We start from the raw sequence: 23,366 nt of genomic DNA, 5'->3' as shown, positions 1-23,366 counted from the left end.
GAAATGATATTTTCAGGTAAATATTGAGTAAAATTCGATTTACCTGTCATCAAATGACAAATAATCGCCAAATTGCTTGAAGATATCCACTGGCAATTCGCTGAACGAGCGACATTTCGGATCCAAGCTGGAAATTCGAGAGATAAAAGTATGAAAAGTCGCTTTTCCACCAACCTTCTGTCGTAATTAACGTCGAATTCGTTTCTTGCGAACTTCATGAACCAAAATTCGAATTCCTGGTAGTCGAAAGAGTCATCTTTCAACGTTTTGCACAGTTCTTGATAAGTCTCGAAAATCGGTTTTCCCTTGGCGAATTCGTAAAGAATCGCATATCGGGTAGCAATCGGATCGTTACGAATGAATTCCGACATTTTTCGTTGAGTTTTTGGGCTGAAAAATGCAAGAAATTGAAGTAAAATTGAGGGAAAACGCAAAGAAAAAAGTGAAAAACCACGTGTCACCAGTTCGTCAAATGACGCACATCGTACGCAAACACTCTGCATACTTTCGAAACTACCGTAGTTTAGGAAAAAACACACTGATCTCGAATTCAACGATCGATATACACTTAGAGAAAATTCTAAGCCATAATTATACAGAGTAATTATTTTATTTATAATGTATGAAATGCAATATATTCTGTAAAAACAGACAAAAAATGAAACTTGAAATGAAAATGGTAGGGATTATGGCACAAAATATACATAAAAGGGTAGTTAGCTTTCTCTCGTAACAGTTATACCAATATTTGAATATTCGAGTTTGTAGAAATCTTTTGTTCCCGGAATCGAGACCCGCCGAGTTTTCAAATCACCCGTGCCTAGTTTTGAGAAAACTTTTCTGAAAAATTTCTCGCGGGGTCGATAAACATCAAAAGAAAAATAGCATTTTAGAAGGTTAGTAGAGCTTTTCAGGAGATTTTTGATGAATGAAATTAATGGTTTGAGGTTTTTAACTTCAAAAAATTCAATATGAAATACGGAGCAATTATAGAAGGATTGGAGTGGGAATTGAGATGGCTCGAGGTCTGTTGAGATGAAAAGATGATCCAATCTTTTGATTTGTTCCAATTGAAGAAGCTCGTTCATATTCTTCACCGAACCATCATTTATTCGGATACCGACCATTTTCAGTGACTTGGAATCCAACTTTGAGATTATTTTCGCGGCTTCCGAGATAACTGGCATCATCGTGAACACTTCTACTCGCACTGGGTGTTCTATTTCTTTTAGCACCGAGACAACAAGTTCAGCAGACCGATTGTCTGAGAAGAGAACTAGCAAAGATTTCAATTCGAGCTTTGGGTTTCTCAACAAGTAAGCCAGTTTCCGACGTTTATCTTCTGGCATATTTTTGTCAAAATACAAAAAATCGATATCGGGTTTCCAAGTATCGACGATTCTTTGAATATTCTTCGAAACGTGTCGCAGATTGTATCTGAAAATGATTTCAGTTAATGAATAATTTGAGTTTATCTTAATTTACCGATCATCCACATTCAAATAAGTGCCAATTTCCTCAAAAATGTGCACTGGCAAGTCGTTAATCGTACGTGTTTTCGGCTCCAAACTGAAAAATTCAAGAAATAAAATCCTAAAATTAGGTATTCGACTCACTTTTTGTCATGATTAATATCGAATTCTCCTCTTACAAATCTCATAAACCAGAATTCGAACTCCAAATAATCCACGTCTCCCAATCGTTCGCATAGTTTCTTATAAGTCTCGAAAATCGGCTTCCCTCCGACGAATTCGTAGAGAATTGCATGTCGCATAGCGATCGAATCGCTTTTAAAGTATTCCGTCATTTTTTGGTTAGTAGATATGCTGGAAAAAATGAGAAAATTTGATGAAAAAATGAGAAAAAGTAAATGAAGAAGATGGAAAGATTGATCGGTAAAAATTAAATGAAATCACATTACAGAGAGAGAGCATTTAATTACAAACACATTCCGCCATTTTTTGTTGAGTTTTTGAGCTGAAAACTCCGATAATTTAAGAGAAAAACGCGAAGAAAAAAGCAAAAATTTGCAAAACTCCACGTGTCATCAGTTCGTCAAATGACGCACATTGTACGCAAACACTCTGCGTACTTTCGAAACTACCGTAGTCAACAGGAAAATTACACAACGGAACCGCCCATTGATTTCGTTGGAAAATAATCTTAAAGAATAGTTTTAAAACTTTCAAAATAAAGAATTTCTAAAAATATAATAATTTAATTCCCTTTAAAAACAAAGAAAATTATGCAGCATATCACATGAAATGATATTTTTCGTTTAAAAACAACAAAAAAAATGCAATACAAAAACGAATCAGAATGCAAGCGTGTTACATAGTAACAAACAATCATCAAAATGCAATTCAACGTGGCACCAATCCAACATTATCAGTGATGAATGGGACATTCAGGAAGTCACGGAGCCATCCTTGCTCCTTCGCGTTGTTGCTCGTCCAGGCAGCCAGGTAGATGTTGTTGGCGGCGGCGTCCGCTTTGAGGTAACTGGAAAATACTTAATAAGACTTTTCCGGTTGCTTTTCCCTACCTGCTAACATCATTAACATGATAAAAAATCACATCGGATCCCAGAAACTTCGGCATGAGCAAACTGCGAGCCAACCCGAAGCAGATGACGTCAAGAACCTGAGCAATCGCATTCAGAGCTCCAGAGAAGCGTGGAACAGTCGCCGACTCGTCAGTGGTACTCAACTCCCAACTTCTCCACGTAAATCCAGTCAATATCTTCGAATCGGCGAGTTTCACCTTGTATGTGTCGATCGGATTGAATCCCGACACAAGAACTTTCGAGTACAAGTTGTGAGTTTTCATCTGGATGACGAATTGTTTCAGCAGATTCTCATCGACATTCTTCACATCCCAAATCATCATTAAACCATTGGCAACACAGTGAGCGACGGCTTCTTCGAATGTCGGAAGCGAGACGTTGGTGCCGATGAAACGGAGATCCCGGAATTCGGAAATATTCATTGTGGAGATGTCCTTGTCGACTCCCGTGACACGTACTGTAAATTATAGAATTGTCTATCTGTGTATCAGTATGACCGGATGTCTAGAAATTAGAATTTCGTGTTGAAAACTGTATTTTTGGGCTGAAAATTCGAACTTATCCAGGCTCCGCCCATTTTTCGGTATCAGCGTTTCGTCTGTCTGTCTGTCTGTCCAGATGTCCAGATGTGTCAAATCTGCCACTACTGCTTATTTTAGACTCCGCCCACTTCAAAAATCATGTTTTTGATCAAAATTATACGATTTTCAGGAGAAACCCGTGTTTTAAGAATGCGTGACCAGATTAGGCTCCGCCCATTCTCCAAGTTTTAGTGGGGCGAAGAGGCTCCGCCCACTTTTGAAGGCATGACGTTTTGGGGCATATTCGCGGGAAAAGTTGTGCGGCAATATGGCGAAATGTGGGCGTGGCCTAATGTAAGCCCCGCCCATAAGCGTTCTCGTACCAAAAACTCAATAATCTGGACATTCGGACATCCAGACACACCGACAGACAAAAGGCGAAAACTGACATTTAGGCTCCGCCCACTTTTGCAATACTGGCGCACACTTTGATTTTCACAGAGCTCTGAATGAGAAAAGGGTGAAAACTTTGTCAAAAAATGAGTGTCTGTTTGTCCGAATGTCCAGGCTCCGCCCATTTCTTTCAATCTGGCGGACACTCAAGTTTGTCTGTCTGTCCATCTGGATGTCCGGTAGGCTCCGCCCACTTTTGCAATACTGGCGCACTTTTCTTTTAGAAGCTCCAAATCTGTCTGTCTGCTTGTTTGTCTGGATGTCTCTCCAATATCTCACCTGTATTACTATCATGACAAATGACTGGCACCCCATCGGCCGTAATCTGAATATCCATCTCCGCCAACTGTCCACCCTCCGCCTTCACCGCACTGAACGCCTCCAAACTGTTCTCCGGTATCCCATCGTGAGAGCTTCCACGGTGTCCGCCCACTTTCCATTTCGTAAAGAATTCCGTTTTGTGTGACTCGTCTCGCAGTTGTGGAATACGGAAGATGAAGAAAGCGAGCATGAGAGCGATGGGCAAGAAGGTCAACGTCACTATCACCACTCGGATCGTTGTGAATTTGAGAGCGAGAAGCGAGAGGATGTAGAGGATTCCGATGATGAGACACCACGCGACGAGTGTCAGCAGATCCATGTTTACCTGGAAACATGATTTGATTCGTTTTTGAAGGAATGCCGGGTTTCAGGTATTAGCAGCACACATTCGCACATCCGGGAGCACAGCTTCCAAGCTCCTAGAGTCAATTCTGAGTAATTTTTCACGAAAACACCATTAGGCGAACACCCTTTGGTTGCAACTGTGCCCCCACCGCAAACGAGAGAGTATTGGAGAGAGACGCAGAGTTTTTTTCTCGCGCCGGTACAGATTTTCACAGTTTTTGTCTTATTTTCGCTGTTTTTCATAATAATTTACAGAAAATACTATGAAAAACCGCGAAAATAGGTCAAAAACGGTGAAAATTAGTGTTGGCGCGAGAAAAAAACTCTGAGTCTCTCACCTCGTTTGCGATGGGCCGCAGTTGTAACGAAAGTTATTGCCTAATGGCGTTTTTCGTGAAAAACGACTCAGAATAGGGACCCTAGGAGCTTGGAAGCTGTGCTCCCGAATGTCCGAGTGTGTGTCCGTGAATCCAGAAAAAACCGAAAATGGTCAAATCAGATTTTTTTTCGAATAATAGCTTAAAATGGAGCCTATGAGAATTGAATCTGAATTACACGGTGTCCAGATGTCTGTCTGGAAATCCAGATGTCCGAATTACAGAAAATGTTCGAAATTTCATATTTGGACATTTTGGAACATTTTGGACTAAAAAAAACCCGAAAAATTCACTCAGATTCGAGGAAAATGAGCAGAAAACCTGATTTTTCACAGAGAATTGAGTGAAAGTCAAAAGTTTCCTTGATCATAACATGATTCTGAATCAAAAATCCAGGGAAAATTCGAAATTCTTCATTTTTATAGAAAAATTGTCATAAGTAACACAATTTCCAAAAATGACCGAGGAAAGACATTTCTACAGTTTTTGTCCAGATCTCTCGTAGGTCTGTCTGGATTTCCAGATATCAGGATGTCTATTAGCTCGCCACGCTTCTAACTACAGCGCTCTACCGAAACCGAAGAAAATTGTGTGCGAAATTGTGAGACTCAGAGAAAAAGAGACATTTCTCAAGGGCATTTCAGTGGAGCGCAATTGTAACCACTGTGCCGAACTAATACTAGTTTATCACAGAAAAATAATGTCAAAGACTCGAAAAATCAAGAGAACCGCCCGTCAGAGCCCTCAACACCATATCTGAAGGTTTGCCGAAAAGAAACATGTCGAGAAACGGTTCTCAGACTTTATTCCGATCGTTTGCCAACATGTTTTATGATTTGGAGAAGAAGAGGAGGAGAACAGGAAGTAAAATGATAGGAAAAAGTTCCGATGGAGAAGAAAAATGGAAGAAAGAAGGATCAGAGTTCAAAATTTCAGATTACTTAGGGGGAAATCTGTCACTAGTATACTGCATGGCGCAGTTTAAAAAAAAAATGACTGAATTCTTTTTTTCAGATTCCGATACTTCAGATAATTCTAAGAAACTCTTATTATTGACGCATATACTCGAAATCGCTCTGAACGCCACAATTCCCGTTCTCCTGACACAAAATGAGCTTTGATGGAAGAGTTTTCCCCGCGCGGCCGTGTAGTCCTCTCGGACAAGATTTTTGCTCAATTCCTCGTTTTCCCACTGTTTCCAACAAATTTTCGTTATTTTTCCTTTTTTTTGCCATATAACAGGAAAATTTGTTTTTAAAAGTGTGGAATCGAGAAAACATCTTGTCCGAGAGGACTACACGGCCGCGCGGGGAAAACTCTTCCACCAAAGCTCTTTTGGAGTCAGGAAAACGGGAATTGTGGCGTTTAGAGGGATTTTTAGCATATGCGTCAATGAGAAAAGTTTCTTAGAATTGTCTGAATTATCGAAATCTACGAAAAATGGAGAAATAAAAGAACGACTAGACCAACGGTCAAATCAATTTCACAATTCTTCGCCCCCTCTCTTTAAATCCGATAGGTATGAGGTGGGCGATTTCGGTGGGCGGAGCTTCGCCAAAAGTGTCGATAATGCTGTCAAAAACTTTGAGTCGCACTCATTTTTTGAATAACTTTTTTCGTTGTAGAGATTTTCAAAAAATTCTTTTTCGTTTGTTTTTGAAAACTTAATACGGATGTGGCGACTGTCAGGGGATAGATTTGGAGCATTTGGGAGAGAGTTATGAGCACAAAAGTAAAAACAACTTTTTTTGCTCAAATAAATGGCTTGAGAAATTCACGATTTCCGCCGTTTCCTACTTCGTACGGCTTCAGCTTTGAACATTTCTGGGGGATTTTTTGAACTTAAGATCTCTGAAAATCTGGCTATCGAGACATATAAAAATTATTCACAAATCTGTGAAAATATGATTTATGGCCATAAAAGAAAGGAAACGACTTTTTTTCTCAAAATTTTCACTTTCCTTCTTATTTCTCGAGTTGTTTTGAACCGAGAGCTTTGAAATTTGGTACAGTTATGTAACTGGGGATGGCGGAAGTGACTAAAAAAACAGATTTCAAATTGGAGATGATGCATTCGAGTTATACTCAAAAAACAGTCAAAAAATGAGCAATTATCGATCGATCCCCCTTTTTCTGCCCAAAACTTTGACCGGCTGTAACTCGCTCAGTTTTGAAAATTTTCAGGATCCGAAAAAAAGGAAATGTGTAGAAAAAAAATCTCTATCGATCCATGTAAAATTCAATATACGTTTAGCTGATAAAGCTTTCAGAAAACCGGATTTTGTGATTTTCGCGGTTTTTCGGTCATGTTGGGATTTTTTCTATTCGCTGTCCTGGGGACTGGATCCACTGAATCGTTCTGGATTTTTGACACCGATCTAAACTTTCGGAGATCTAATGGAACCAAAAAGTCCGATCAAAAAATATTGACACCGGACGATTCTGTGGAGAAACCTGAATCTCCACTGACATTTTTTTCGAATACACTGACCATTTTGTCATTGTATGTGTCATTGTACTGCTGCGAGGATCTCCCCTCTTTTCTATTCTCTCCATGACCACGTTTTTCTGTGCACAAGTGGCGCAGTGGAAGAGGGCGGGGGTGAGAATCGGTGGGCTGGGGGTTCGAAACCTTCTTATTCGTTTTTGTTTTTTTTGTTTTTGTATGAACTTTCTAAATGAATATGAAAAGAAATATTGTAAAAATTTCGAATGTTCTGATCGAATACGGGGAAAATAGTATCAGTCGGTGTGTCTGTTTTGAATTCAAAAGCTGGACGTTCTTCCATTTTTCTTCAAATCGAGCAAGCTAATTTTTGAATTCAAAACTTGCTAAGCACCGCACACGAGGCGCAGCCGAGTACTGCGGAGCCCGCCGGGAGGCGGGGGACGCTAGTCTATCATCTTCATATCACACAATCTCTCACATACATATGGCAATTAATTACATCGCGGGGGTGAAGTGTGAAGAAGAAGAGAACAAGACTTTGAGAACACAACAATTTCTTGCAACTGCGCCGCATGGTTTGTGTTTTGACCGTGCGGCACGTCACGATTTTCAAAAAGCGTGTGTTATTTTGGTGTTTCAGTTGACCAATAGCATAACCTAATAAAATCTCCAAAAATTATACATAAATGACCGCGTTGGTCGCCAAGGAAAAACTTGATAGAATTAGAGCGGAGCGGTGAAGCGTCGAAGGTGCGACAGCTGATATTTTGCAGGAAATCCTATAGAAACGAGGAGTTCTGAAAGTGAGCACTACTTCCGGAAAAGCGCCAAAGGTGCGCCAGATAGCCATTCGAAAAGAATGTTCTAGAAGTGAGAATTTGAGCATTCCTTCAGAATTTTCTGATACTGAACTATGCCAGATGACATTAAACGTTCATGATCATTATAGGAATCGTGGGAAAGTTTGAATTCTGAGAATCCGCCAAGAGAAACTTCTGAACTTTTCTTAACTCCAGAATTCAAAAAAGGAAAAAAAAAGTTTCGTGGCAAATATTCAAATTGAAGGGATACTGTTAGAGATGTTCGAACGGTGTATGTATGTTTGTATGCATACATGAATTTGCATGTGAAAAAACGCAATTTTTCACAAAAACCCAGTTCAAAACTCAAAAATCAGTATAGTCAGTTCAAAAGGACAAACTTGGTATATTAACAAAAAAAGTACTGGAAAATCAGTGGATTATGGAAATTTTTGTGGTGAGCGCGGAGAGATTAGGTCAAAAGTTCTGAGTCTGAATTGATGTCTGTCTATGCCATAAAAAAGACGCTGAAAACTGGAATCTAAGGCTAAAATTTGATAAAATTTCCTGTTTTTTAGAGGTTTTTTAGCTCCCAAAAACCTATTAACTCAACATAGCTCTTACAACTGCGCTCCACCGAACTCCCCTCGAAAAATATCTCTTTTTCTCTGAGTCTCTCAATTTCGCACACTCTTTTCTTCGTGATTTTTTTCTAAAATGGAAGTCGGAAGTCGGAAGTTGGAAGGCGGAAGTCGGAATCAGAGTTGCATGGAAGTGAAAATTTATTATCCGGAAGTCGGAATGGAATTTTCTTATCCGGAAGGCGGAAGTCGGAAGTAGATTTTTTGCAAATATTCGAAAACTCCAAGAGAAAATGCGATAAAATTCCCGAAAATCAGTGGAAAATTAGTTTTTGGCTGAAGAAAAGCCTATTTTCTGTCCTTTAAGACCATTTTTCCATGTATTTCTGCGAAATGTACTTTTCGGAAATTCCACAGTTATGGAATGACGGAAGTCGGAAGTAAAAGCCCTTATCCGGAACTCGGAAGTCGGAAGTCGGAAATCGGAATGGAAAAAATTCTCGGAAGTCGGAATTCCATTCAACTCGGGTATACGGACCTAACAATCTAAAAAAACGGAAGATTTTCCAAGAATTGAAGAAAAATTTAGAGAAAATCGGAAAAAAACCACAATTTCTTGCTCCATTTCTTCTAATTCTAGCCTAAAAACCAAAAAAAATGCTCCTGTCCCTCTGTTACTTTGAACCTATTCCTCATTATTTCCTCGTCTTTCCCACAGATCAATCAGTTCACTTCATTCTAATTTTCACCCTTCTTTCGGTTCCACTTTATGATTTTCGCATGTTCCGTGCGTTTTTCAATTTTCTTCATTTTTTTGAAAAAAAACGTTATTTTGTGAAGTTTGATGAGAATTTTTTTCTGAAAATTAAATAATTTCCTGTTATTTCAGACTCACCCGATGCGGTTGTGTAACCAATTTTTGAATATCGAAACTATCGGCCAATTCGTCTCTTGTTAGTTTTGTTAAGTGTAGAAGGTCTCGTCCGAATAGTTGAATTATTGTGCCGACCATGATCGAGTAGAATGTACCAGACCACATTATGGGATCTGAAATTTAAAATATGATGAAAATCAGAGACTAAGATGGGAAAGGAGAGGAAAAACGATAATTTTCGAAAAAAGAGGTTTTTGTTCAATTTCTGGGTCGGAAAACTAGAAAAAAAATACATTGATTTATAGCAGACAATGCTTAATTTTAGTAAAAAAGCTTGTTTTTTTCAGAGAAAAGTGATACTTTCGTGGTTTCGTTCAGTTTTGGGCAGATGTGAAGCTTACTGTGAAAAAAATAAAGTTTGGCCAAGGATTTTCAAAAAAAAATTTCGCGCCCAAAACGCTTTAGTTCACAAATGCACTAAAGTGCTTTGGGCGCGAAAATGTTTTTTGAAAATCCTTGGCCAAACTTTATTTTTTTCACAGTAAAATTCTTAATTTAACCGGAAGATAATGTCCAACGCAGAATTTTTGAAGTAAACACGACATAAAACTTTTAAAAACAGTGATTTCCCAATTTGCAAAGCGAAATTTTACAAAAACTCGCATTTTTAATTTAAAATGAAAATTGAGAGCCAATTGCAGCTTCTGGTTACGTGCATTATGGGCGGAGTTTAAAATATATATGCGGAAATCAACAAAAATTCGGAATTTAATTATTTCGAAGCTGAAAATGCTTTAATTCGCTGGAAAAATGGCATATTTGAACGAAAAATCATTAAAAACACAATCTTCGGGGTGAAAATGCGAAAAATGCAAGAAAAATGTTTGCGATAAACTTGGATTTTATTAGATTTAAAGCTGAAAATCCTAATTTACGGAACTCCGGTACGCATTATAGTTATTTTCGCCTTTTTCTCAAAATTTACGATTTTCAGAGCCTTCAAGTTGAAAAATGAAAAATTGTTTAAGATTTTCAACTTAAATTGTTGGAAAATCAGTGAAAATTAACATTTTTCGGTGAAAAAGTCAGAAAAAATGCTAGAAACTGAATTCTCCTCACTTATCACGACTCTTTTTGTACTGAATATTCTACGGACTTTTTTCTAACTTTTCAACGAAATATCAAACGAATTGAAGAGAAAAATACAGAAGTTACAGTCTACATTACCCTTATCAGTGATGACTCGGACCGTTTCGATAAAAAGAAATAGAAAAACGGTCCTAAACCGATAAAACTGAGGTGAAATTGATAAGATTTCAAATGGTTTTATGGGATTTTTAAAAGTAAAAAAGTGAGAAAAAAAAAAAGAAGCGAATGATAATGGAAGTGTGTCGGAACTGGTTTTATTGGAAATTGCGGAGAGAAAATATTGAAAGGTATGATAAAAATGAACACAGAGAATACAAAAATATATTAGAAACAAGGAATTTGAGGAGATTTTACGGCTGAAATTGAGAAAATTTTTCGAAAAATGAGAAAAAAATTAATTAATATTTCTGGTGAATGCATCATATTTGACGACATTTTGCGACGTTTTGAAAGTTCTTACTGTACTTTCACTATTATTTTGAGAAATATTTATGCTCGAGGTTTGAGCTCAACCCACAGAACGAAAATTACAGAAAAATAGAAAATTTTTTTAAATAATAAAAAGTTTTGTGGGCGGGGCTTGAAAATTCGGTTGGCAGTGTCAACTTGACTCCTTCAGTACGTAAACAATGAGAATTGTTAGAAAATTATGTTCTCAAGTTGTTTCCTATTCAAAAGGAGAATTTTGCGCAATATTTCCAACTAAAAATCAGGAAAAACGGAAGGAAGAGCAATTTGCATCCTATTTGACGACGCTTTTTCAAGGTCTTACTGTAGTTTCAGACAGGTTTTTAGGGAAAAAAAGAGATTTCATGAATAAAGACACTAAAGAAGTGAGAAAAAAGAATAAGAAATTGATCGCATGAAAACAATTATGATCTACCAGACAAAGTGCAATTTTCAAAACGTTTGTAGGCCTGAAACTCTAATTTTACAGAAGATTTAAAAATCGGTCAAAACAAAAAATGAAAAGAAAATAGAACCTATTTTTCAGCAGTTCAAAGATAATACTGTAGTTAAGAAAAGTTAGTTGGTACCGTACCAACCACATGAAAACATTGACCGGAGCCATTCTACAGTAGTTAGTAGTCGTATCCACGTAGAATTTATCATAAGAGCATGTTTAAAACATACATGACCACCTCTTCCAGAAATCGAGGATGACAAAAAACTTTATTTCAATTTTCTAGACCAATAGGATCTCAAGATATCCCAGCTGCTGAGGGCACCTGAAAAATAGAAATGCACTCACTGGAGAGCATCGATATAAAAGAGAGTGAGCAGAGAAAACGAAGGGGGGATATCCGGGTTTATTTATTGGAACAGAAGGAATCCTCTCTCTTTTTCTCACGGATATTGATAAAAATAGGTGGTGATGATGACAGTGATTTATTGTTGTTTGTCTTTTTATTTGCATTACTCGCCGGTCAGCAGTCGGTTCCTGACCATTGTGAGAGCACAGCTGGGAACTCATAGCTTGAACACGTGCCGAGATAAAAATAGTATGCATTCCGAAAAAGAAAAAGTGCATGGCGCCAATTTACGTAGTTGCCGTAAACAATGCCTTCAAGGACTGGAATTACTCAAACCGCCCGTAATCTGTGCATTGTTCCAATACAAACTAGTTTAAATGTCACGTCAAGACCTTAGAGGGATAATAATTCATAATAAGAGCACAAATATCAACGGAAAAGAAGAACAAGTATTAGAATGATAACATTTACAAAATTCAGAAAACACGCAGAGCTCGATTCCCCATCTGGATTCTCTGTAGTTGACGGAGAGGGATAGCACAGATTTTTGACTTTCGACGAGCTATTCCACATCGCCTCGTAGTCATTCGCACGGGAGTCGTTGCATGTTCGTGGCGGCTGGAAAATGGAGAATAGGAGTACTCTTATTGGTTGCAAGCAGATTTCCATCTAGAAAATTCAAAAGCCGCTTCAAGGTATAGTAGGTTTTAGATAATACTTGCAAACTGGACCAAGGCATAACTTGCTTCAAACGCATTATTATGACCTGATAAATATACCAAAATGTAGATCTCAGCGAGTTCTATATATGTCAATTGCTACAGGCCGGATGATTGTTCGTTTATGTACCGCGAGCCGGTGCCAAGAAGCAAAAATGGCCAAAAAAGCCTTTCTAGCCCGGCACATTAACGATTCAGGCCGTGCCGGTCTATTTTGGCTCGGTTTGTAAGTTTGGATTATATAGTAGCGAATTTCCTAAAATTTATAAAGATTGAGGTGAGTGAGTCTGTGGTTCACATCGTAACAGCTTTCAATTTAAAAAGTTACCGTAATTTCCTGACAAGCTGGATCACAGAGATGGCAGAGTCGAATGGTGCAACCGACGTGCATGTACTTCATGTCTGAAAAATAAAAGAAAATGTGGATATTTCAAGGAACAATATTACTGTAGTTTTCATCAGACTTGCAACAAGTTGGACCGGGTTTGCAGTACAAAAAGTTGAAAATTTGAATTTGAAGTTTTGAGAAGTAACCAGTATAACTCGCACGCTAACTACAGTACCGGATAAAAAGCTATCAACTTTAGCTGTTTTCAGTTAAAAATGACAAACTTTAAGAGTGTGTCATGGGAATACTGATTGTCCCATCAAGTAGATTTTTAATAAATTATACCGATCAAAGGTAGAACTTCATATTTGTAGCTGACAACTTTTTCGTACGGAAACTCCCTAGCAAGTTACGTATCGACAAAGTAATTTCTCCCTCAAATCGACCAATTTCAGTGCAAAATAGTGCGATTTTTGAGCTATCGTTTAAAAACGATCATAGCTCTCTAAGAAGTGTCTGTAAAAAAAGTTGTCAACTACAAAAATGAAGATCTATTTTTGTTCTGTATATTCCATAAACAATAAATATTGTGAGACTATCAGGGAGGCCGTGTCACACTCACAAAGTTGACCATTTTCAACTAAAAACTGCAAGGGTCGCATTCTTTATGGCCAGTACTGTACAACTGGTATAGAGTTTGATTGGCATCGGAAATGACGGAGTTCCGGGTTCAATGATTTTGAAAAAAAACCACTGTCTTGGGACTGCAAGCCTGATAACACCCCTTCAGTTTTCAACCAACTTCAAATCACCTAGCAATCCAAATCTTTCAAAAACCCTTACTTTTCTGCCTAACAGCCATCCACCCAATTGCAGCGGCTCTATTGAACGACGTATAAACTGGAGATGTCAGAATAGCCTTCTCAATCGTACACCCATCATCTCTCACTATGAAAACCGGCATTTTCGGAGTGCCAATCCAACAACTCTCCACTCTCATCGCGTATTTCGCTGGAAATTTAAAGAAAATAATGTTATAGAGATAACTCAAAATAAAATACTCACTCGTATCACAAACCCATTTATAACACACTCTTGTTGACCAGGATAGTGTGTCATTAAGTTTGAATTGAGGACTTGAACAGGTGTCTCTGAAAAGAAACATTATTTTGATATAATAAGTAAGGCAGTCAAATAACTTATTGTAAAACTAATAACTGAGGAAATGCGCTCTATTGAAAATATAACTTCCAACTAATACATTCCTATAACTAAAAACTAACTAAAAAAACTAAAAAATGAAACAAAGGATATACCGATCCCAGCCTGACTTATGCAGTGTCAATCGACATCTCGGGTGTCCTGTCGACGTGATTGTCGTCTCGTTTTCGTAGATCAAATTCAGCATTTCAACACGGACTCCGATTTTTTGATTCATTAGTTCACTGTATTCACAGTTGGTGGATTTCTGGAAAGAGTCAGATTTTGTCAGGATAGGATTACTGTATTTTTCGTAGTAAGACCTTATATTGTAAACTTTCATCAACCTAAAAACGCAAGGTTTTCAAAATTGATAGATTTTTCAGATAAAAATATATAGCTTGAAGGCCAAATACAAAGAGATAAAGTTCCGACAAGAAATGAAATTTTGTTTTATGCATGCTGAAACACAAGTGCGGCAGAGAGTTGTGGGCGGAGCTTAAGCTGCAAACGGCTATGTTGAAATTCTAGCTGTTTTTTGGCGGTCAACATTGAATTTCAAGATAAACTCGTGTTTTAATCGATGCCGCTTGCAGTTTAAGCTCCGCCCACAACCTTCTGCCGCACTTGCGTTTCAGCACAGGGGTGCGAGGCAAAAGGTCCGCAACGAAAAGTTTCGAATTTACCGGCCGAGTCGTGTTTCATGTGCGTCGCGTTTTTCATTGAAAGATACGACAAACACACGCTAAACTTGAACTTGGCACTCAGCCAAGTCATTTTTTGGCACCGTGCCAACCGCTGTGAGACGGAGCGCGTTTACGTGACCTTGCGTTTTGCACCCCTGTGTCTCAGCCCGTGAAAAAATTTGAAAATTCTTGTTGGAACTTTATTTTATCACAGTGCCAAGTAAACTGTGGAGTTTAAGACATAATCGACTCGAAATTTTTTTTTGAAAAATTTATTTGCTACATCTCCGATTTTAGCTGATTCCATAGTTTTTTATTGTGTTTCCAGCTTACAAAACCAAAAACCTCACCAAAATTGTCCCCAAAAGGAGACAAATCCTAAGAAACAATGTTCTCATGTCAAATTTATCGAATGCATCAGTTTCTTGTTCTGAAAAAAACACATTTTGTTCAAAATAGTCGTCGAACTTTTTAAAAATGTAGTGAAAAACCAAAAAAAGAAAGAATAGAACAGAAGGAGACGATGAGCGGAGCATGCATTGATGGGGAGGGAGGCGAAGGGATGAGTCGATGATTTATGGGGGTTACGAGTGGAGAGGCGAGAAGAAGAAGATGACTAAAATGGATATGGGAACAAAAGAGAGAAAGCAATTAAAATATGGGAGGGAACAATAGGGAACACTTTTAGAAAGGGAAATGGGGAGAGTAGTAGTTCAAAAATTGATGAGGTACTTATTAGTTTTATGAGGGTTGTGGGAAGAGAGCTTATGAGTGGCTGGTGAGGATAAGACTTACATGACTTTTACAAAGATGCTCCAGCTGAAATATCTGGGGCGCCTTGGACGCGTTTTTGTATTTCCAGATGAGAACAGAACTAGACTTACAGCTGGTTTTCATTAAAATTTAAAATTTTAGCTAGATTTGGAGCAGAAATTTCATTTTTTCAAATGACAGCTCATATAGTGAATATTTTGAACCAGTTTTGTCCTACTTGTCAAGGCCTGGCAAAGCCTGGCAAAGCCCTGAAGCCCGGGCCGGGCCGGGTCGTTTGAAAGTTTTCAAGGCCCGGCCCGAAGGCCCGGCTTCAAAAATGACGTTTTTTCGCAACTTTTTTTTTGAAATGTTTTCAATTTTCCATCGAAAATGTGACAATTTTCAATGATTTTTCAGAATTTTTGCGAATTCTGAAAAAATTCAACTTTTTTTTAACTTTGAAAAAATTTGAATTTTGAACATTGGCACCAATTTACCCGGACCTTGACAAGTATTTATAAGTTTTCTAATTTATTCCAATTCCAAAACTCACCGAATTAGTTGCTCCATTCGTGAGTTTAAATACCGCCAATTTTGAAAGCAGATTCAGAATCCCTCCCATTAATACAGCTTTTTTGGAGACTACAATATAATACAATATAGTTTAAGTTTTCCAATTAGACTCAAGGTTTAAAATCAATTAGTGCTATAAATTCACAAAACTCGGCCACAGGGGTTTAAACGCGCATCTAATTTGTTGGAAATGGTCTTGAAGCGGAAAACAAGATTTGCAGTTCTTTTCAGACCTGCAAAGCTCGAAAATTAGATGCGCCTTTGAAACCCTCCGGCAGAGTTTTGTGAATTTATAATACCGGAAACTGAGAATTTGGCCAGTCAAATTGAGGTTATTACCGTATTTGCTCTAATAGACCGGCATGTCGAACTACTGGTCGATGCCTCTCATTTGCATGCCGGTTCATTTTTTAAGATAGTAGAAACTGTAAAATGAAAAAAAAAACTAGGACGTTTTCAAAAAAATTGAGAGAACAAGATGAACATGTCACCTTGAAGTTTAACCAGTTGTTTTGCTAGAATTGGCAAAATAATGAGAATTTATTTTGTAATTTAGTTCCTCATGGGAAGCTGGCTATTTTTAATATTCGGTATTTCTCAGATAAAAATGTTTTAGGTATCATTTTTAAAATAGCGACTATGCTCTTCAAATGATAACAAGCATGATTCCCCCTCCTAATGCCCCATAAAAAGTCACCAAATAAAACGAGACCAGAATTTCGGAAAACAAAAGAAATAGCTTCTCTGAAATGGGACAATTTGTGGAGAAGGGGGCACTAAAATGCAAGAGTTTGGTTTCCTGCTCCTCCCCGTCCCCCCGTCTAGTAAGTGTGTTGCTTGTTGCTGTTTTTGAATAATGATAGTGGTGTTGGGCGGTCCGGAAGAAAAGAAGCAAAAAGAAGGGAGGACATGGTCTCTAGAGACATCTGGATGGGAGGGAGAGACTTGTCACAATGGGAGGAAAAAAGGAAGATATGGAGATTTTTGACGGATATTTGGTGAGATTCAATGTGAAGTTTTTGGAGTGAAAGAGGAAAGAGAGAAAGGGCATGAGCAATATTGAAGGAGTACATATGTATTTGGAAAAAGAGACTGATTTGCGAGGGAAAAAAACTTTGGGCGTTGTTTTATCTAAGAATCTGAAAATATGAGAATCCTGCAGAGTTGCATGGAATTCCCATTTTCGTCATGCTATTGCAGAAATCTTAGGGAAATTATCTAAAAAGACAGAAAATAGGCTTTTCGGAAGTCCAGACTTGTCACGGGCCGGGCCGGTCAGAAATCAAACAAAATCTCGGCAAGGCCCGTTTTGAAACATTTTTTGAAAAAATTTGAATTTTTTGACATTTTTTGAACTTTTTTGGAAAAAGTATAGTTTTTGACCAAAACTTTAAAATTGAATCAAAATTTGAATATTTATATATTTATGATAATTATAGCATTTTCACTCTGTTTTTTCGAAAAATTTCAAAAAATTTTAGTAAAAAAAGGGTACCCACTTTTGAATCCGGCCCGTCGATCCCGATTTTTGACAAGTCTGCTGTAGCCAAAAACTAATTTTCTACTGATTTTCGCGAGTTTTATGGTTTTTACCTTTTCTGCCAATTTTTGAATATTTGCTAATAAAACCCACTTCCATTTCCCAACTTCCGGATAATAAGGAAGAGTCCTGAGATGGTATAAAATTGTTGGAAAATGAAATATTGCTCAAGTTTCAAATCATTATTCTACGGTTTTCAAATCAGCATTCATTCACGTTTTTGTGATTTTCACGTCAAAAATTAGGGAAAGATCAGTGAAGCAGGATAGAATACTCAGAAGAACGCGCCGACTCAACAACCAAAATCAGTTTCAGAAGAAGCACTGCAAAAAAATGTTTATTTTATTGTTAGTGGAGCGTCATTACATCCTTGGTTTTACCATTGCTAGTCGCTAAGCAGCAATTGGGTTCACTATTATCAAAATCAGTTTCGGAATCTAGATGGCGGAAAGTGGAAAGCGGAAAACGGAGTAAAATGTCATTTTTCGAAGTCGATTTTGTTTTTTGTTGTTGTAAAAAGCCCCTAAAATGGTTAAACTTGTGTGTTAAACAGTGGATTTCCGGTCAACCCTGGTAGGCATTTGTCTACAAAGCAAAACTCATTTCATGATCTTCCTGATTTTTTGATTTCCCCTCCACCTTGTGAAAAACTCCTGTAAAAACCCCCTGTGAGTCATGTTCATCTTTGATCACCTCCCTTCTGTTTAACATTCTTATCACCCCATTCCATTCCCATGTTATGCAAATTAGATTTTTGGCCTATAAATATTCCTGCCATTCCAGTGGAAAACCATCAGAATCCTCTTTTGATTCGAATCGACTATTTGGAATGAAGTTTTTGTTTTTGGTGAGTTGAAATTTATCTTCCTAGATACCAATAGAACCCCTATTAGAAAGGCACCCAGCTAATAAGAAAATCCTTCCAGATCCTTCTCCTCGCCCTCTTCGCCTCCAACGTCCACTCCGATGGTCTCAGCTGCCGCGACGTGTACCGTTGTACCTCCCGTGAAATCTGCTACAACGGACAATGCGTCAGCAAGGACGCCCATGCCGGAGAACGACGTCGCCAGAACTATGGATACAGAAAGTACGCGAAGAAGATTGGAAAAGTCCGTGGCTGCGAAGTCGCCGCAGATTGTGATGACCTCGTTGGCCGCCACGTCTGCAGAAATGGAGCATGCAGACTCATTAGTTATTGATTGACTAATTATGACGATTGAAATGAATTTTTGAGCATCGAAAACGTGATTTTTGTTGATATTTAACATAAGGCTCATAACGAGTAGCGCTGAAATCAGACATGATCGGCTGGCGCGCCTTTGACGCATTTTTGACTTGTTTGAATAACAATATTCGAGACATTCGGACTTTTGAACACATAAACAGACGAGGCATTCAAAAACCAGAAGTCTGGGGTGTCTTCGGAGCGTACTGTACCAGAAAAATAGAATATTCCTTTCTTAAAAAAATTTCAGTGACACAGCCTAAACAGGAAAAAAATTAGCTAAAAACTTTCTTGAAGAGATATCACGGGATCTGGGGGTGAGTACTAAAATCAAATCCGCTCTACTAGACATTGGCGACAAATTCAAATTTTAATTTTTTCAATTTTGATACGCTGGTTAATCGACCACTTTTTGAGCCGATTTATATCAGTTTTCCATCATTTTTGGTCAGTTTTTTTGACTGTCGCACACATTTTTGAGATCAACTTTACTAAAATATTATTAAAAATGCGCGGTTTTCAGCGGAGCGCGTTTATTTTCAGTACTCACACCTAGACCCCGTGAGATATCGACAAACGGGGAAATGTATCCAAGCAAATTTGGATGGCAGTGTGAGGGACGGACTGTTAGGAGGTCGGGAAGGAAATGGGTTCTGGGAAATGGGGATCCTGTCACAGACCGTCTACACAGATTTTCACGGTTTTAGACCTATTCTAGCATTTTTTCAAAACAATTTGCAAAAATTACCATGAAAAAAAAATAAGAAAATAGGTCAAGAACTGCAAAAACTCTCTCGTTTGCGGTGGAGCGCAGTTGTAGGCGGGGTGAACTGCTAATATTACAAGCAAAAGGTTCTCAGGATTCATTCGTCATTTTGAGTGGGTACAAAGGTTCTTAAATATTTAAAAATGTTTCAAATACTGTCGAAAAAATAAAGTTTCGACAAGGATTTTCAAAAAAAAAATCGCGCGCTGAAACGCGCAAGCGCATAAAGTTGTGGGAGGAGCTTAAACTGCAAGCGGCGCGGTTCTTAATTTAGAAAAAACAACTGGAATTAGAACCGCGCCGCTTATTTAAGCTTGCAGTTTAAGCTCCGCCCACAAGTTTATGCGCTTGCGCGTTTCAACGCGCGAATTTTTTTTTGAAAATTCTTGTCGAAACTTTATTTTTTCGACAGTACTTCATAAATTTAGATCCTATCGAAAAATGGTTCTCTAGAAAAATTTTGTTGGATTTTGTGTTCTGACAACATTCATTTTTTGAAGAGTATCAAAACAGTTTAAAAACATAGGCAAAACGGTAGAAAAAGAACGATGAGTTTTTAGTAAAAAACAAGAAAATTAACATGAAGAACATTCCCGAAATCCTCGGCCGCAATCACTGCAGGTGTCCCATCCTTTCGTCTGATTTGAACCATATAATAACTCTTAATTCTGTGCTTCCTACAGATTTCTAGTTGATCTTCTTCTGCCACATCAACATAATCAATTCCTTTCAAAGGCTCTTCTCTGCTCACGGAATTAGTAATTTCGATAAATAGAGACATGCATTGCAGTCTTGGATTCGAACCACGGGTCCAGTGTTTGACGAATCGGTTGAACTGTTTCTGAGATATTGGTTTTGCGAACATGACTTTTTCAATATTGACCAATAACATGTCATCCAACGAAAAGAAGTCATGAAATACAATACTTTGGAAGTTTTGAATAAAGGGTTTTTGAATTTCACAAGCTTTGTCAAATGGATTTCTATGCAGAAATAATTCGTTGGGTGCATTGAAATGTTTCAAAATTTCCTGGCTATAAACATCAGTTACTTCATCAGCCACGTAGAGATCATCGACATTTCCAATTGTATCTTTCAACGATTGAACCTCAAATCTCTCACAACCTCGACAAAAACTAAGATCTTGTTGATTAGTGAAACAGAATACTGTCCGAATGTGATTCATCCAATCGTTGAAATTGAATGGAGTGGAAGCCTGGATTCTTTTGCTTTGATATTCAAAATAAGCAGCAACTGGGAGAGAAATATCTACGGGGGATAACGGATTCTGATCATTTGAATCATCGTAAAAGTTCAGAGTATGGGATTTTGTAGTGTACACATTTATACTGATTGTACAAAAAATGATGATGCCAACATAACGGGCTTCTATGCCTAATGATGTCACAAGGCTCTTGGTTTTCGATGAGATCAGGGAGATGATAAATCTTTAAAAAAAAAAAAGATTTTAGAAGAAGCTGCAGCTAGCAACTTACAGTTCATTGAGATTCATGTTTTGGAGCACGTGGACGATAACAGCCTCGGGTAGTCGAAATAGTGGAAAAGTAGGTTCCATTCGAATGAATTATTGATTCTAGTGGCAGAATGGGGCAAAGGATTGAATAGAATAGTAGACGGTGTAGGTTGGAGAGGTACTGGGAAATGAGGGATGTCGCTCTATTTGGTTTCCCAAAAGGTGACTATTAGATGAACGTTCTTTCTGGGAAATAAGGATGGCCGTGTTGGGAACAGGGCTGTTAAAGGCAGGTCGGGAGGGAGGTCTATTTGGTTTGCCAGAACGTCTTGGTTGTGAGAACTCGTACACGGGGAAAGGTTGACAGTGTAAATGGATAGATGGACCTTTAGGTGTGAATCCTTACAATCAGAACCGTATCCCAAACCAAATAAGACAACACCACCCAATTTCCCAGAACTTCTCCAGCCTGTAGAGTTAGTCGGTCGCACGCTACGCAGCCGCTACGCATCCACGGTCTCATAAAATATCAATAATTACAGCCTTATTGAGTGGCAGATTTAAGCGACTATATTTTAAAAGTTTGATGATAGAGAAGGTCTGGAAAATGATTGACAGGGTTGTTAAGGGGAGGTCGGGAGGGAGGACTATTTGATTGGCCAGACGGTTTCGATTGTGAGGATTCGTACACTGGGAATGTTGACAATCATTCCTTGCACTCCTTTCCACATATGGAGACTTTTCGAAATCAAATCAATACAAACAAGCGAGGTGGGTTCAAAACAAACTATATGTTTCAGTATTCTATTCGAACTAACAATCGAAATGGGACGAGTTAGGACGTTCCGCGCGTCCCGGATAGTCAGAAAATGGCTAAAAATGAACATTTATTATTGAAACTTTAGAAATCGCGTCCCCAGCTATGTATGTCTTCTGTCTCAGTGAAAGTTTGGCTACTCTCCGACAAATGTTGACTGTTTTCCAAAATGACCTGAAAAAAAGTGGGACGCTCGAGCGCTACTTAAAACATTTTGTCGGAAAATTTATTAAATGAACATGTATCAGTCAGTTTCCATTACAATGATATCAAAACAGAAAAAAAAATACGAAAAATTGGCGGAAAAAAGCTTGAAAAACTTAGTAGCAAACAAGAGAAAAATCATAATTTAACAAATGCAGGGACGGTTGGAAACAATGAGATAGGAATTGTGGAACACACATGCAAGGCATGTATGTTTTTAGTAAAACACGAGGAAACGGATATGAAGAATATTATTTTCGTACTCCTTGACCGCAATCACTGCAGGTGTCCCGTCTTTCCGTTTGATCTCAACCATATAATCACTCTGAATGCTGAGTTCTTGACATATTTCTTGTTGCTTTTCTTCGGACACATCAACACATTGAATTCCTTTCAGAAGCACACCTCTGTTTACGGAGTTACTGTCATTGATTGATAAATACATGCGTTGCAGTCTTGGATTAGATCCACGGATCCAATGTTTGACAAATCGGTTGAACTGTTTCTGAGGTATTGGAAAGCGGAAGTTGATCATATCAATGTTGACTGATAACATGTCATCTAAGGAGTATACATCATGAAATCCAATGCTTTTGAAGTTTTGAATGAAGAATTTTTGAACTTCACAAGTATCTTCAAATATGATACTTCTCAGATATAATTTGTTCAAGTCTTTGAAAGTTTTCAAAATTTCCTTAGTCCGAATAGCAGTAACACCTTGAATTAGAGCAAAATCGACGTTTTTTAACGTATTCTTCAGCAATTCCATTTCAAATTGCTCACTGCCTGGCTCGAATCCTACGGCTAGAGGTTTAGTATAACAGAATACAGTCAGAATGTGATCTAGCCAATCGTTGAAGTTGAATGGAGTTGATGGTTGGAAAGGTTTGTTCAGACATAGACAAGAAGCAGATATTGGACGAGTAATGTCAAATTCGGTATTCTGATGGTTCGGTTCGTTTCGAAAGATCAAATTCCATCTGAATGTTCCAATGTGCAGAGTTACATTAATCTCATAATAAAAAGCGATGTCAATATTACGGGCTCTTAATCCTAATGATGTTACAAGGTTTTTGGTTTTTGTTGAGACAAGGGATATGATTAATCTGGAAAAGTATAGAGTTTTACAAAAAGCTGCAATAGAATACTTACAATCGATCGGGATTCATGTTTTGGAGCACGTGGACAATAACATTCTCGGGTAGTCGAAACAGTGGAAAAGTAGGTTCCATTCGAATGAATTATTGGTTCTTGTGGCCGAATGGGCAGAGGGTTAGAGAGAATAGTCGACGGTGTAGGCCGAAAGATGTACTGGGAAATGAGACTGTCGTTTTATTTGATTTCCCAGAAGGTTCTCCGGACTCCTCTGTCGAAGTGCACTGGGAATGTTAA

At 38.1% G+C, this 23,366-nt stretch overlaps 6 protein-coding genes across 6 annotated transcripts; 1 reads left to right on the top strand and 5 right to left on the bottom strand.

Annotated features, from left to right (window-relative positions):
• Positions 1–2,363: 2,363 nt before the first annotated feature.
• GCK72_008505 (uncharacterized protein) lies at positions 2,364–9,452 on the bottom strand (the record flags this gene model as incomplete). Its single annotated transcript, XM_053726863.1, has 4 exons — positions 2,364–2,502; positions 2,546–3,023; positions 3,820–4,186; positions 9,309–9,452. 4 exons carry the CDS (start codon positions 9,450–9,452, stop codon positions 2,364–2,366), a joined length of 1,128 nt encoding a protein of 375 aa, XP_053586440.1.
• Positions 9,453–12,118: 2,666 nt separating this feature from the next.
• On the bottom strand, positions 12,119–14,174 carry GCK72_008504 (uncharacterized protein; the record flags this gene model as incomplete). The annotated part of the gene is made up of 5 exons (XM_003098910.2): positions 12,119–12,307; positions 12,737–12,810; positions 13,580–13,747; positions 13,802–13,887; positions 14,053–14,174. The coding sequence occupies 5 exons, from the start codon at positions 14,172–14,174 to the stop codon at positions 12,119–12,121; spliced, it is 639 nt and encodes a 212-aa protein (XP_003098958.2).
• A 4,143-nt stretch (positions 14,175–18,317) lies between these two features.
• On the top strand, positions 18,318–18,687 carry GCK72_008503 (uncharacterized protein; the record flags this gene model as incomplete). Its single annotated transcript, XM_053726862.1, has 2 exons — positions 18,318–18,335; positions 18,415–18,687. 2 exons carry the CDS (start codon positions 18,318–18,320, stop codon positions 18,685–18,687), a joined length of 291 nt encoding a protein of 96 aa, XP_053586439.1.
• On the bottom strand, positions 18,394–18,756 carry GCK72_008502 (uncharacterized protein; the record flags this gene model as incomplete). The annotated part of the gene is made up of 1 exon (XM_053726861.1): positions 18,394–18,756. The coding sequence occupies one exon, from the start codon at positions 18,754–18,756 to the stop codon at positions 18,394–18,396; it is 363 nt and encodes a 120-aa protein (XP_053586438.1).
• A 1,279-nt stretch (positions 18,757–20,035) lies between these two features.
• GCK72_008501 (uncharacterized protein) lies at positions 20,036–21,055 on the bottom strand (the record flags this gene model as incomplete). Its single annotated transcript, XM_053726860.1, has 2 exons — positions 20,036–20,927; positions 20,976–21,055. The coding sequence occupies 2 exons, from the start codon at positions 21,053–21,055 to the stop codon at positions 20,036–20,038; spliced, it is 972 nt and encodes a 323-aa protein (XP_053586437.1).
• A 1,136-nt stretch (positions 21,056–22,191) lies between these two features.
• On the bottom strand, positions 22,192–23,206 carry GCK72_008500 (uncharacterized protein; the record flags this gene model as incomplete). Its single annotated transcript, XM_053726859.1, has 2 exons — positions 22,192–23,080; positions 23,127–23,206. The coding sequence occupies 2 exons, from the start codon at positions 23,204–23,206 to the stop codon at positions 22,192–22,194; spliced, it is 969 nt and encodes a 322-aa protein (XP_053586436.1).
• Positions 23,207–23,366: the final 160 nt, after the last annotated feature.

Source organism: Caenorhabditis remanei, chromosome III (genome assembly GCF_010183535.1).
Source record: "Caenorhabditis remanei strain PX506 chromosome III, whole genome shotgun sequence".
NCBI lineage: Eukaryota > Metazoa > Nematoda > Chromadorea > Rhabditida > Rhabditidae > Caenorhabditis > Caenorhabditis remanei.
This window is presented reverse-complemented; position numbering and strand designations above follow the sequence as displayed.